The sequence below is a fragment of the Saccopteryx leptura genome, chromosome 1 (assembly GCF_036850995.1).
Source record: "Saccopteryx leptura isolate mSacLep1 chromosome 1, mSacLep1_pri_phased_curated, whole genome shotgun sequence".
Lineage (NCBI taxonomy): Eukaryota > Metazoa > Chordata > Mammalia > Chiroptera > Emballonuridae > Saccopteryx > Saccopteryx leptura.
The window spans coordinates 151,086,074-151,101,808 of NC_089503.1; the positions used below are offsets into that span (position 1 = coordinate 151,086,074).

General features: G+C 47.6%; 1 protein-coding gene across 3 annotated transcripts in view; it reads left to right on the plus strand.

Annotated features, from left to right (window-relative positions):
• The window catches only part of ARL15 (ADP ribosylation factor like GTPase 15), a 371,944-nt gene that overhangs the window by 24,290 nt on the left and 331,919 nt on the right, over nt 1-15,735 (plus strand). The window contains exon 1 of one of the 3 annotated variants that reach the window (XM_066377769.1): nt 1,373-1,420. The exons of the other annotated variants lie outside the window; for them this stretch is intronic. Coding sequence (XP_066233866.1) covers nt 1,409-1,420 — 12 coding nt within the window. The 5' untranslated portion in view covers nt 1,373-1,408. Of the gene's footprint in view, nt 1-1,372; nt 1,421-15,735 lie in introns of those variants that run through there. 3 annotated transcript variants of the gene reach the window in all.

Here is a 15,735-nt window from a genome sequence, read left to right on the forward strand (position 1 = left end):
TTTTTGAGGAGGGGACTGGGAGAGCTACCTTTGCTATTATTACAAGAGAATGGAAAAACAATTGTATATTATTAATACTATGACATATTATTATAACTGCTTATTTCAGTCTACCTCTGTCAGTCTGGACATATCCTACCCTAAACTTCGATTGTGTTTGTCCTATGTATGGTGCTGTATGTAAGGACACCAAAATGCATCACCACAAATCTAGTGGACTAAACGGTGTGATGATGGTCTTCCTGCGTGATGGTCAGGAGTCTGACCCAGGCTCACTGGGCTGCACGAGGGTGTTGGCGGGGCTGTGTTCTTTCCCGGGGCTCTGCAAGACACTACAGTCCAGGCCTTTGGGGCTTCTAGTGGCTGCTGGCACCCTTGGCTCATTGTCCTCTGCCAGCATGACATCATTCCAACTTCTGATTCCGTTGTGATCTCTGTTCTGTCATGACCTCTCCTGCTCTGTCCCCCCTGCCCCTCGAGCCTCCCTCTCTGTAGGATCTTTGTGGTTAAATAAGACCCACCTGGGTGGATCATCCAGGCCAGCCTTTCTGTCCCTAGACCCTTCGTCCTGTCTTGGCCAGGGAGGGTCACATAGTGACAGGCTGTGGAGAGCAGGATGTGGACGTCTTGCGAGGAAGGGAAGGGACGCGATGTTTCACCGGCCCCTGGCACCAGAGAGGAAAGGGTAGGGCTCAGTGCCACCTGCCATCTGTGGAGGGAAAGGCAGTAAGGTAGGCAGGTCGCTCTGCTTTCTTCAGGATGTCATTTTCATGTCTGTCAGCATGGGTAGGTGTTCGTCAGGTTGACATCCTGCATGGGGTTGCTGCAGACTCGGGCTGTAGCAACCGGTGGAAGAGCCGGTTAAATACATGACCACTTGGTGAGGAATGGTATCGATGTGCCTGTTTATTATTCTGCTCCTTAGATGTGTTTATTGCACGTATTTGTTGTGAACTGGAGGAACGCTGAGAGGTCTGCAGTCCCGCTAAAGAAGTGGGAAGCTCCACGCCAGCGTGAGGCCCTCCTGGATTGAAGAAGCTCCGTGGGCTGTGGACCTGAACGGGGTGGGGGTGAATTCATTAGGGTATTGGGTTGGCTGTGCTAATAAAGATCACAGTAACGGTATCGTACACAGAACATGTTTCTGTTTCATATGAAAGCCCAAGCTGGTGGTCAGGAGTCTAGCCCTCAGCTCCATGAGACCTTTCCAGACTGGGCTCTTTCTAGCTTCTTCTGTGGCCTAGGGAATTCTGCCCACATGCTGCTGACCACTCAGCCTCTTTATGAGCCCGTGGGAAAGAGGAAGTGGAGGCCAGGCAGTTCCCTTCATGGGCGTGACCTGGAAGTTACACACATCCCTTCTCTTCACCTCCAAAGTGCAGGACCTTGAGTCACAGGAGGTCTGGCAATGGGGACTCTGGTAAGGAGCTAAGGCTGGGGGCTCTGTTCCTAGAGGGGAGGGGAAAATGGGCGTTGGGGGCCTCCTGGCTGTCTCCTTCATGAGGACATGCACTGGGGAAAGTGACCTGTGCTCTAGCCGTCAGACTGTGCCTGCATGCATAGTGTGGCCGCACTAGTGACTGTGTGTGTGACAAGTGCAGCTTCTGGTTGGATTGGGAACTGAGGCTTTATGGACAAGATCGAATCTAGTGCTTTATTAATGGATGTCAACCTACATGTTTTTGTCCACAGACACATGCACGCGTGTGGTTGGTATTGTTTCTGATCGTTTCGTATTGGGAGACATAAATGGGGAGTTATGTGTTCTATTATCTAGGCAGTAATTGTTTTCTTTCTCTAATAAACAAAATAATTTTCTCAAGGAGAGTAAGACTGTCTGGCAACACTGCAACTTTCCTGGCTGTTGCATTGGAAGTTCCAAGTTTAATGAGCCTGTTGAGAGACACAAGTATCCATCCTAATGTCTGTTTATGCAGGACAAGATTTGCACCATGCAATGAGGGAGATAGATAAGACTGCAGTTTTTTTGTTTGTTTGGGTTTTTTTGGTCGCCTTTTGTAATTGGAGCTGGATGAAGAGTCAGATAAAAATCCCTTTGGTTTATGTGTTTTATCCTGGGGATTGCAGGGTGTATCCTCTTCTCTCGGGTCCAGGACTAGTCCGCTGCAGACCTTGCTGCCCCCAGCCCTCGCGTGGCCCTGCCTGTGGAGTCTGAGTTGGACTCAGCTCCCTCTCTTTCTACCCCAATCCTGCACCTGGCCCGGGCTTCCTTCCGCGGTGACGGGCTCAGCAGCCTGTGGGGCTGCCACGCGGTCCCTGGACTCAGTCCTCAGCTGTCCCCTGCCTCCTCTTCTCATCCGTCCCCAGGTCTGGACCTCCCCTGTCCCCATCGGGTCTCCTCACTGCTGCTGTTACCTGGGTGCCAGCACTTCCACTTCTTGCCAGGAAAACCCTAATAGCACCCTCTGTCGGGTCTACCCCCGCAATCCATTTCCTCCTTCTGCAACCAGCAGTCCGTGAAATGCACACCTGCTCACACTGAAGCCTCTCCTAGCCTCCCATAACAACGAGTTCAAGGGAAAGCCTGGAATCCGTAACGTAGTTTGTGGGTTGTGGGTACCCTTCACAAGCTGGCCTGGCGTGGCCCCAGCCTTCCCTCTGCCCACTGGCCTCTACTCCCAGCTCCCAGCTCCCAACATTGTTCCGGGCAGACTAGCTATTTTCGGCTCTCGGTTGGTGCTATTTTCCCCTTTGTGTGTGCTAATCTCGCATCCTGGAGCGGTCAGCTGTCACCTCTTCTGGGAAGCTTTCCATGACCTCCGACACCTACTTACATGCTCTCTCTAGGTTGTCCTTTTCTTTGCATCCTAGAGCCTCTTGGCGGGCAGAGCGCTGGACACACAGTCTTAGAATTGCCCGTTAATTGCTCCCTAACTGGACAGGGTGGGCAGAGACCGTGTCACTGTCTCTGTTTTCTCTCCTGAACGTCTGAGGGCTCTTAACTGTTGTCATTGTCACCACCACTGACTTTTACTAAGAACTTACTAAGTGTGCTGAGGTCTTTATAGATGAATTCATCAGACTTTCTGCAACCTTGCAGAGAAGGTGATATTATTGCCCTCATTTTAAGAGACGGCATAGTATGGTTGAATGTCTTTCTTTCCCCACAATGGGGACAGAATTGTGAGCTAGAATTTGAGTTGATTTATACCAAGTTCTAAACCCTTAGACACCAGACTTTCCTACCTTCCAGATCGCAGGTGTTCAATATAAATTTGTTGAATTTAATTGAAAATAGCTTCTCCACATTTTTGTCTTTTGTTCAATGAGATTTTTGAAAAAGCCAGGCCGGTTGTTTTGCAGAATTTATTTCTGCTTAGAGCTGTGTAATTGCTTCTTCATGATGAGATTCATGCTGAACACTTTTAGCCAGAATTCTATGGAGGGGACATTGTATCCTCGGTGTATCTCACCACACATACCTGATGCCAGTTTATCTTACCATTGGTGATTGATGGCTGTTTTCTACTGGCATAATTCACCTAAACCTGAGGCTCATATGTTCTGGCTTTACCCAGAATTCACAGAGCGTAAGGTATTTCTTAATGCGCTGATTGTCAAACCTCTATTTTTTATTACAATTTTGTAGCAAGTGTTGAGGTAAGGCACTCAGTTCGTTTGGCTTGCTGATGTTTTGGAATGTTTGTAGACTTGTGGTATTTTGATCTGGCTGGGGCCTTTGAGAGTCTACTCCTTGGGGAGCACGGTGATAATACAGAAGACGTTCTATCCCAGGACGTTCTATCCCAGGCATGCTCCTGTTTGGGCTGTTGCTCAGTGGGGGGCAGAGCTGAGTTCATTTTTCATACTTTGTTCTGCCTCCCCCTAGGTAGTGGGCTGGTTGTCCTCACTCTGCTGGCTGCCTTTACTGTCAAGGGTTAATGGTGCAACACAGTGGCTAAACCTACCTCATCTCTAGGGGAGAAGACATTCTCATTGTCTATTCTCTATTAACTAAACTTCATCTGTGAAATGCAATGTTCTCACCTCCTGACTGAAGGTATCCTAATTAAAATGACAACAATAACAACAAGGCAAAGCAAGGAAGAGAGGCCGTAGGAAATGGGCCAGTAGTTACCCGAGGGTCACTCTTGACAAAGGGCCTTTGTACAAGCTCTTTGGGTAATTATCAACTGTAGCTGTGTGGTTGGTGGAGAGACTTCTTTTCCTGATAGGAAACATTTAGAATCCTTTAACATGGGATTAAAATATTTAAAAATTTTCCTATTGAAATGACATGGTGGCTCTTAACAGTATGTCTAGTGGATGGAAATTTCCACCGAAGAAAATGTGAATTTCTATGTTGTCTCTTTTCATGGGTGGTGGCATTTGTTTTCTTGGCAAACATTTCGTTCCCAAGACTAGTACTTTTCGCTTGTTAGGAAGATGCACTTGTTTGTGTCTGTGATTAAAAGCTGTTCTAGAATGCCCTTGTTGTCCTGGGTGTGGTTCACTCACACATGCAGCTTGGGGTCCAAGGTGTGTTTCAGATTTTCAGCAGATCCCCAATAGACTAATATCATGTATAGAGGAAAGTGGAATTGATCCTGGTGGTGGATGGCTCTCTGCTTTGTAGAGCTCAAAGTTATTTAGATGCTGACTTACAATATTACACAAAGCGAATCTGAATGAGAAACCTCACGGGCTTCATGTTTATTATGCCCGGGAGGATCCCTCTGTGTCCTCGGTGTCCCTGTGGGTCCAGTCAGGGCTCCGCATGTAGCAGGTGCTCAGTGACTGTTGGTGGACTCACCAGATGCTTTTTGGTGCCTTGCCTGCATTCTTGGAGGTCCAGGCGGCTCTGGCTGTGGCACCGCTCACAACCTCACAGGTGTGTGCTCCCACTCGATCTGTGGAGGCAGGGAGTCCTCATTTTGTAGGGAGTCCTCATTTTGTTCACAGTTGTAGCTCCAGGACGGACATACTGCAGGTGCTCGGTAAGTACTAGTGGAATTGTGGACTCCATGAATACTAGCGGAGTTGGTGTGTTGAAATGGGTGTGTACATGCCCCTAGGTACACGAGGACCTTGCAGATGGGCCCTGATACGATTGGAAGGAGATCAGGGACCATATGTGTGGGTTCTTCTTGGTCACAACTAGCCCATTCCCTGCACCTCCTCAGGAGGCAGGGGCCCCAGGTATGGGAGCCTCCAGGGCACACAAAGGAACATCCAAAGCTGATGCTTGTGTGCAGATAGTAAACAACCCTCCTGTGACCAGATCAATCATGTTTACTTCTTCACTTTAATTTTTATTTATTTATTTATTCATTTTTTTAGAGAGGAGAGGGAGAGACAGAGAGAGAGAGAGAGAGAGAGAGAGAGAGGAGAGACAGAGAGAGAGAAGGGGAGGAGGAGCTGGAAGCATCAACTCCCATATGTGCCTTGACCAGGCAAGCCCAGGGTTTCGAACCAGTGACCTCAGCATTTCCAGGTCGACACTTTATCCACTGCGCCACCACAGGTCAGGCTACTTCTTCACTTTAGACAAACTTGAAGAGGAGTATACTCAAATCGCCATTTGATCATTACAATAATATTGGTAAGTTACTATAAAGTGTTTGTCATAGAAGGAAGAGGAAGCGATGTATATATTTCTGTAAAGTTTTACATTTTATATTACAAGTGGACCCCTCAACATTTGTGACATATTTGTGCTGATCGCTTCTGGACCAATAGTTTGATATACTCAGTTCATAAGAAAAAAAAATTAAATATTTAAAACCTATGGTCACAGGCAATTTAAATGTTAAGATGTCAGTTTTGGACACAGTCACTTGCAGGGAAGCATGGTGGTGTGCATGATCAGTAAAGGATTTCAGACATAAACTACATTGAGATTAAACTTCTGTTGGGGGGTATGGAAAAGATAGATGACATCAGAAAGAAATCAATAAAAACAAAATGATGTAAGAAAGAGTTCTGTGTGATTTAGAGAGCTTTTACAGTTTTATGTATGAGTGTGGGTTTTTTTTTTGTATTTTTCTGAAATATGTATTTTGTATTTTTCTGAAGCCGGAAATGGAGAGGCAGTCAGACAGACTCCTGTATGCGCCCGCCCAACTGGGATCCACCTGGCACGCCCACCAGGGGGCGATGCTCTGCCCATCTGGGGCATTGCTCTGCCGCAATCAGAGCCATTCTAGCGCCTGAGGCAGAGGCCACAGAGCCATCCTCAGCACCCGGGTCAACTTTGCTCCAATGGAGCCTTGGCTGCGGGAGGGGAAGAGAGAGACAGAGAGGAAGGAGAGGGGGAGGGGTGGAGAAGCAGGTGGGCGCTTCTCCTGTGTGCCCTGGCCGGGAATCAAACCCAGGATTCCTGCACGCCAGGCCGACGCTCTACCACTGAGCCAACCAGCCAGGGCCGAGTGTGGGTTTTGACAATAAGTCAGAGTGTGAACACGACTTGAAAGTTCGTGGCCAGCAAACACATGTGATGTCTTCGCCTGAGACGGGAAACATAGAAGGAGTAGTTTAGTGGGTGCAGGAAGATGACCCTGGCTTCAGACCTGTGAGTTGGAGGTGCCATGTTCATTTTTAGTTAAAGGTTAAGCGCAGTGCTCAGAGTGGAGGTTTGCAAAAGCGAGGGGGCCTCTGTCTGTTTGATTCGGTGTCCCCCTGGCTGTCAGGTCACTGCCTGGCCCAGAGGAAGCGTTCAGTAATTACTTGTCGGCTGGGTGGATGGTTGTCATTTCGGTAGTCTTCCAAACCGAGAGGGTTGCTGTTGCCCCTGGTGGCCCGTGGGTTCATGAGATGCCTCGCTGGGTCCAATTTCCTTTCTCCCTGGGGCGGGAGTGGGGTGGGGTGGGGTGGGGTTATGGACAGCAGACTGGGGGCGCAGGACACACATTTTCCTCATTGTACGTCCCAGACTAAATACCACCATTTCCCCTGCAGTCCTTATCTTTCCCAATTCTGACTCCTTTTCTCTGTCTGCACCGTGGGGTAGACAAGTCTTTGAGCAGAATCTGCCCCATTGTGTTGTAATGCTCTCTAATCTGGTTTTATCTGTCCCCAGCGAGGATGTCAGGTTAACTGGAACATATCAACTGCCATTCTCCAGCCTTATCTGGTACAGGTTCCAACAGCAAATAATTAAGGTTGAGTTATCACAAAACCACTGATCATATTAGAATTTTTTTTTGGGGGGGGCAATTTTAATTTTTATAAATACATAATGCCTTTCAGCTTCTGATTAATGTAAAAAAAAAAAAAAAAAAGGACCCAAGCCACACCTTGCTCTTGGCCCTCTAATCTCTGCCTCACCATTTCCCAGCGACTGTGGGCAGTGGTGTGGAAAATCCGCCACACTGTTACCCTGCGTCCCCACCCCACCCACTCGGAGCCAGCCTGGATGAGGAGATAAGCAGAGGGTTCACTGCCCGGTGATTCCCTTTATGCCCGTTATGTTCCCAAACACTACTTTGTGTGGCCGGCCAGGGCCTGGCCAAACGCACGAAAGAGCCCGTTCACATCACTGAATTTCATTATCTAATTTCCTGTCTCCAGTTTTAATTTGAAAGGAACACAAAACGAATAAATTTTTTTTGGAGGCGGACGGTGAGCTAATGTCGGAATGAAATAAAACGTTTTACCAATTTATTTTATTTTATTTTATTTTATTTTTTTTTTGCATTTTTCTGAAGCTGGAAACAGGGAGAGACAGTCAGACAGACTCCTGCATGCGCCCGACCGGGATCCACCCGGCCGGGATCCACCCGGCACGCCCACCAGGGGGCGACGCTCTGCCCACCAGGGGGCGATGCTCTGCCCATCCTGGGCGTCGCCATGTTGCGACCAGAGCCACTCTAGCGCCTGGGGCAGAGGCCACAGAGCCATCCCCAGCGCCCGGGCCATCTTTGCTCCAATGGAGCCTTGGCTGCGGGAGGGGAAGAGAGAGACAGAGAGGAAGGTGCGGCGGAGGGGTGGAGAAGCAAATGTGCGCTTCTCCTGTGTGCCCTGGCCGGGAATCGAACCCGGGTCCTCCGCACGCTAGGCCGACGCTCTACTGCTGAGCCAACCGGCCAGGGCCGTTTTACCAATTTAGAAGTTGGAAAAAGTGTTCATTTTCGTGAACTCACATGAGGATCGCAGGAAAGTGCCCTGAGCGGTGGGAGAAATAGAGCAATACCCAGCAGACTGTAGACGTGGGACATGAAATAAGAACATAGTTTTTATCTAAGGAACGAAACAGGCCACTGGAGCTGGACCATTTTGTGGAGGAAGAGGCAGTTTTTCGGCACGAGGTCCTTTGGTCATCTAAAAGCAGTGCCGTGAAGGCAGGCTCTGATTTGGGCCCTGCTGTTTAGTCGAATGATGCTGGGCCGAGTGTTTTATCCTCAGGGCCTTGTTCCGTTATGAAAATGATGATTTTGAGTGGAATTCTCACTAAAATCTGCCCCAGATTCCACTGCTTGTGAGTCTAGCCTTAATTCAAAGCAGTGTTGAAACCAGAAGCTTCCTTGGTGGTGACTTGGATCTTAACTGGAAAGGTTGTTGGAGAGAGGTGGGGAATACCGATCTGAATTTAGGATTGTGAGGGAGGTGCATGTTTTCTGTGCAGAAAGGTTTGTCGGGAAAATAGATTTCTCTCTAGGAAGAGAGGTTGATACATCGGATCCCCAAGGAAATAACTGTGAACATGCACATGAGTCTTCATCTCAGAACACATGCTCTTCTGTTGACTTAATGATTTTCAGGGAAGGTCTTGTATTGAAGAGGCACATTATCCCAGACACACTTAGCACATTGACTAGGTATTAATGTCACTTACTTAAGCTATAAATGTAAACAGCGCATTATACTCTGGGACAATTAATGTGAAACCTCGATTTGATGGGAATTAAACTTACTAATGTCTTACTTGGAAGTTTTGCTAGTTTGTTCATAGACGATAAGAGAAAATTATTCCCCCCCCCACTCTTCCCCAGAAGAGGTGGTGGTGGTGGTAATGATGTGTGTGTGAGAGAGGGGGAGAAAGAGAGGAAGAGAGAGGGAGGGATAGAGAGAGATATCAGGGAGGTATGGATGATTCACCCTTCTGTCCTGAGCCCGAGTTTTGTGCAGATATAAGAGGAGAAGACTAGCCAGGATATTCTAAGGATACATTCAGTGCACATGCCGTGCAATTACAAAAGGAAGAAAACCCAGACTTCTGAAGTTGTCTGGGTTTATGGTATATTTAGACCCAAAGTTTCCATACCCAACACGTGCCTAGTTCATTCTGACTAAGAGCTACATCATGCCTAGTGAACTACTTGGTCTCTGGAGCTAAGACAGCATCCTGACCTCTGAGGACTCGACTGATGATTCTAGAAGGCCTTTCTGAGTTACTTTTATGAATTTGAGCATGGTGCAACATGGTATCTGTCTTGTTAACTCACATGGTCCAGCTGGATTGTGGATGATAAACTCCAGATACTTAAAAACAATAGTGAAGTCTGTTGACGGGGGTGGCTGGGAGGAAGAAGGTGTTATCTTTGACAGGCTGTCATGAGCCAGGCAGCCTCCCCCGGAAATGGTGTGCCTGGCACTGCTGCCATTTAAGGGCCCATTCAGTTCGTGGTTCTCTCCTGTTGGGTCCATAGAAACGTCATGTGAGTGATCATCCAACCTGAAACACTCTACCTGCCTGCAGCCCCTTAGTCCTTGCAAATGAGACTGGGGTTTGCTTCCAATCGGCCTGTCTCCTTCTAGGAGTTTAGGTCAGAAATAGGAGAGAGGTCTGTGTTTCATTGGCTCCTTGTGCTAAACTAACTAAGGCCTCTCTAGAGAAGCACAGAATTTACCCAGGAACGAGGCTGCTGTGGGAATTAGCGGTGTCATGAATTGGTGACTCAGATTGGGACAATGACAGCCAGCGACGGTTGCTTGACTTTGGGCACAGTTCTTCCCCTGTCCTGATCTTAGTGACCTCATCTGTGAGACGGGGTTGGACTGTGGCTTCTGAGAGTTTCTTCTGGCTTCGTGAGTCTCCACCCAGAGGGGTGACCCTTGAATCACTGTCCGAGCTCTGGTCTCAGCCTGATGAGACCACCCTGCTCCTCTAAGACGGGAGAAATGTGCTGTGCATTCTATACAGGACTTTCTGAGTGAGGATCGACACCAGGAGGATTTTTATCCCCTTGTTAAGTAAGAAGCCAGCTTCACCTGTGCCCCGTGTTCTCTTGGCATTTGGGGCTGCTTGGAACATTGCAGTTGTCGGGGAGGAACAGGCCTACCTTCACCTCAAGTTTCTGCCGGCCGGTCCAATAATCAGACAGGAGACAGATTCACAAGAGAAAAGAACCAAACTGCGTACAGGCACATGTATGGGAACCCCATGCCCTGTGTGCGAGAGCCAGAGACCTCACATGCTGGGGACAGAGATGGGAAGGACATAGGCACAAAGACGTCCTACACTTGCTCAGGGAATTGGAAGGCTCCTCAGGGTCATTGCCGGAGAAGAGTAGATGTTTTAGTAAATAGAAGGTTGTCCTGCCTGACAGACAGGTCCAAAGAGGTCATCATTTCCCTTATAGGAAAAGCCCTTAATTGAAGTTCTTCCAGATCATCAGGGGAGGGGTAGAAGTTTCTTGTGAGTCCATGGGTAAAGCTACCTTTGGCTCAAAGCAGTCCGTATACCACAGAAGCACATCTTGGGGTGACTTGTTCTTCTGACCCCCATGTAGTGTTTGAGTTGGGTTAATATAAGTCAGTATCAGTGGGACTTCTAGGACTTCTTTGACTTTTTTCAGTGAATCTTTTCTTTTAAATTTATTGTGTTGGCATGGTTTCAAGTGTCCCACTGAATAGAACACCACTTATACAGCACATTATGCATGCCCCCATGCCCATGCAGAGTCTCTTTCCCCTCATTTCCCCCCACTCTCCCCTTCCCCTCCCTCCCTTTTTCCTCTGGCTGTTTCTACCCTGTTCTCTCTCTCTATGTGTATTGTCAACGTAAAATAACTTCCAAACCTGTAAGAATTTTTTATGAGTTTGTTTGAGCCAAACTGTCAACAATTGCCGGGAAGCCAAGTCTCAGTGGACTGAGAAAATGCTCTGGAAAGTGGTGGTTTCACCACTTATTTTATTCATCAGAATCAAAGGGGAAGACAGAAGAAGTTACATGAAATGGATTGGTGGTAGATTAGGGATGCAGGGGAAGTCAAAGCAGGGAAATCTCTGGGACTGGGTAAAAAGTAAAAGTGTATATGCCAAAACTTCTTTTACATAGGCAGGAGCAGGACAGTTAACAGTGAATGGTTCACATAACAACAGCAATAAGGAGTCCATTGGCTTCTGCTCTGATGAGATATCTGAACCTGATGGAAAAGGAAGACAACCCTTACATCCCAAAGCCATGTTATCAGGTGCATTATCATAGATGCAAAAGACAGCAGACAGGCTTGAGGGAAAGCAAGCATTGACCTTTGTTGAGAGAATGTTCTTCCCTAGGACATGACTAGTCACCATAAACAGCTCTTAGAAAGATTTTAGACCATCCTGTGTTGACCTTAGTTCCCTGAGTTTGCAAGGCCATTGTAAGTAGGCTTTCCCTGAGCTTGTCAGGTTCAGTTCAGGGCCATATGTTGATTTATTAAAAAAAATTTTTTTTTTGTCCACAGTATGTATGATTTTGGCTAATCCCTTCACCTTCTTTGATCTCATCCCCTCTTCCCTCTGACAGCTGTCTATCTGTTTGTTCCCTGTGACCCTGCCTCTGTTTCTGTTTTGTTCCTTAGTTTATTGTGTTCATTAGATTCCACATATAAGTGATATCATATGATATAATATTTGTCTTTCTCTGCCTGGCTTATTTCACTTAGCATAATACTTGCCAGGTCCATCGATGATAAGATTTCCTTATTTATTTATTTTTTTGACAGGTACAGAGAGACAAAGAGAGGGAAAGATAGAGACAGACAAGAAGGGAGAGAGATGAGAAGCTCAATTCTTCGTTGCAGTTCCTTAGTTGTTCACTGATTGCTTTCTCATATGTGCCTGGACTGCGGGGGTGGCGGTGGCTACAGCAGAACAAGTGACCCCTTGCTCAAGCAAGCGACCTTGGGCTGAAGCCAGTGACCTTGGCCTTCAAGCCTGTGACCTTGGGTTCAAGCCAGTGACCATGGGGTCGCATCTATGATCCCAGGCTCAATTCAGTGACCCCGCACTCAAGCCAGCAACCTCGGGGTTTCGAACCTGAGTCCTCCGTGTCCCAGTCTGACACTCTATCCACTGCACCACTGCCTGGTCAGGCAGATTTCCTTCTGATTTTATGGCCACACAGTCTTCCACTGTATAAATGTACCTCTCTGACTCTTTAATTAGTTCCTGGGACATCAGAGGTGAGACCCAACTGAGAAGCAGCAGATAGCTCCTTTAGACATTTCTAAGGAGAACAGTTTGTAGTTCTGGGCTTCGCTCTAGTGCAGAGGTCGGGAACCTATGGCTTGCGAGCTAGATGTGGCTCTTTTGATGGCTGCATCTGGCTCGCAGACAAATCTTTAATAAAAAAAATAATGTTAAAAATATAAAACATTCTCATATATTACAATCCATTCATTTCCTACCGCTCATGTTCATGGTTGCGGGTGGCTGGAGCCAATCACAGCTGTCCTCCGGGACAACACCAAATTTTTATTGGATAATGCGTAAGGTACACGGGTCGTTGTATGACTCTCACAGAATTACATTTTAAAATATGTGGCATTCATGGCTCTCTCAGCCAAAAAGTTCCCGACCCCTGCTGTAGTGAATCTGCAGTGTCAGAGCTAGGAGTGTTGGCACGGAGTCTTTGCAGGAACTCTGACCGGGAGGCACGTGAGAAAGGGGTCACTGGGGGAACTGGGTGGGCGGGATGGCACCGGCTCTGCTTCCTTTTTGTGTGTACAGAGACGTGTGCTTTGTATTCTCGCCTTGGGTGGGAGTGGGAAGAGTGCAGGAAGAGGCTTGCACAACACAGGATGCATGTTCTGTGGTGGTGACATTGAAGATGCCTGTTGTGCGTGTCTCATCACGGGATGGCCAAGGGACGATGGTAGTCCTTTCCTCCAGCCCGGGCTTTGAGCAGAGATTGGTGTCATCCTTGAAAGCTGACCCATTGAGGTTCATTTGGGAAAAAGATTGCAGATTACAGATTGAATGCTAGCACATCTCTCATCTGTATCTCTGTGTCTACTGAGCCTGTTGTACCAGTAAAGGGGGTAGGAATTCAAAAATTATTCTGGATAGACATCTTCTGTAATTTTGGTTAATGTTTGGTATCTGCATTTCAGTCTCGTTGCTGGCCAGGAGCAAGAGCTTTGGGCTAACCAAAAGCAATGTTGTAATTTATGTTCTGATTGTCGGTGTAAGAAAAGTCCAAACCTGTAAGAATTTTTATGAGTTTATTTGAGCCAAACTGATGACAACTGTCAGGAAGCAACATCTCAATGGATTGAGAAAGAACTCTGGAAAATGGCAGTTTTATCACTCATTTATGTCAGAATCAAAGGGGAAGGCATAAGGGGGTTACATGAAATCCATGGGTGTTGGATTAGGGAGGTGGGAGAAAGCAAAGTGCGGAAATCTCTGGGATTGGATACAAAGTAAAACGGTGGATAAAAGGGAAACGTCTGGCCCCTACTTGTAGATAGGCAGGTATAGGATAGCTAATAGTAACAATGAAGGGATTTGTGGTCTCTGCTCTGGTATCCTCAGAGGGGTCTGGAAAAAGAGATTTACTCTTACATCTCAAAGGCATGTTCCTCTTCCATTTTAAAGGTTTGTTGTTATCAGGTATGTTATTGTAGATGCAAAAAAGACAACAGAGTCAGTTTATGTAAACACTGACTTTTGTCACTAGAAGTCCAATGCGCTATCCATTGCGCTACAGAGCCCGCCTAACACTGACTTTTGTTAGGGGAAAAGACTGCCCTAGGATATAACTACCTGCCTTGGACTGCTTTTTAAAAAAAAATTCTGATTGCAGACCATCTGATGTGGTTACTTTGGATCTCTGAGTTTGTAAGGCTGACGTTCAGGCCTCCTCTGAGCTTGTCAGGTTCAGCATGTGCCCCCTTTTCCTACACATGATGTTATAAAAACACACTATGACATTAATGTACTTCTGATCGTCCTCTTTGTCAGGGAGCAGATTACTTGGTCATTCTTTGTGTGTGTATTTTCTCTGAAATATGAAAGATTTATTGTGGTCCTTACCTCTCCTTTTGTCTAGCACTGTAAGATAGGGTTGATTTTTCCAATGCCCGGCCTTCAAAGACTTCTGAGACATGGAAGCTCATGAGTACCCTGGGCTTGCTTTCCGCCACTCACCTCCAACCTGTGTGTCCATCCCTTGCAGAGCACTTCAGAGAGTTTCACTGTTGGGAAGGAGGGGGTATGTGGGGTCAGGAAGTTCACAGAAATAGACTTTCTGCAAGACCACATTCTCAGTCCTAGAAAGAAGTGAGCTGGGGTTAGCTGTCATTCTCAGTTCACCGTCTGCTCCTCTGGCTTGAATAATCAGAAATTGATAGAAGAACAGATTGGCAGCAGCCAGCCCCTAAGTGTGTATGTGTGTCTAAAGGTGAGTGGAATGGGACCCTGTCTGTCCCCAGGGGCCACCCCTGCCTGCCTGTTCTTGGGTCATGCCTGCTGGGTGTAGGGATGGTTCTGAATGGTCCTCGTGTACCGTGAGTCTCCCTCTGTGGCATCATCTCAGCCCATGGCGGCCACTTGGCCCTGAACTCAGTGCGGGGGACAGTGGAGCTTGGCGGGAGAGGGGGTCATGTCTGCGTTGCACCAGGAGTGTAGGAGGGCTCTGCAGTGAGCACAGTCTCGCTGCTCTCCTTTGCACCGTCCTGGAGGGCTGTACCTGTCTCAGGTGCATGTCCTCTGGAGTCTGCTGGAATCACGGTCTGCCCGGTCCATGCAGTGCCTCCACACCAGGGGGGCTTGGGTGGGCCCTTCGGCCTGCCTTCCTGAGGCTTCTCAGCAGCTCTGACAGGACTCCCGGGAAGAACCTGGGCCTCTCCCTCCACCGCTCTTCTGATCTGAGTGGCTTTCTGTTGTTCCGGAGGGCTAAGCTGCCTTGAGGATTTGGCTCTGAGACAGAGTTCAAGTGTCTTGGGAGTTTGTGTATTCTGGAACTCTCTAGGGGAAGTGTGTGAGTGGTATTTGCATTCACGATCACTTGTATCCAGGACTTCTATGAGTAAGTAGATAATCTTTAGAGTGCAGCTCTTTCAGGATTAGTAATTATTCTTAGAAAGAAAAATTTTTTTTTCTATTCTTCAGGGTATTTTTGGGTGGTCTAATAATCAAGTTGATAAGAGGCAGATTAGTGAGAGAAAAACGAAGGGTCAACTTGAATAACATGTATACTTCCTGTATACATGAGGGAAGCCCAGGAGAACTGAGCAACTCACCAAAATGGTGGAAAACATGTCCTTGAATACCACCTTCAGCTAAAGAGGGGAGATTTTAGGGATGATGGACCCAGCCATGGGAAGCGACTAGGACCAGCGCCATGATCAGGGGTAAGGTCATGGTACTGATGTGTCTGTGCCTTCCCCTCTGGGGTGCAGTGGGCCTGTGATGGGGACATACCCTGCGGGTGGAGAGCCCCTACCAACCTGACATGCCCACCTGCAGAGTACACCTCCTCCTTGGGGACTGAAACTCCTCTCAGGCCTGCTGTTTCTTAAGATAAAGCAGCCTGAAATAATCACCCAAAGAGGCATGTTTCGG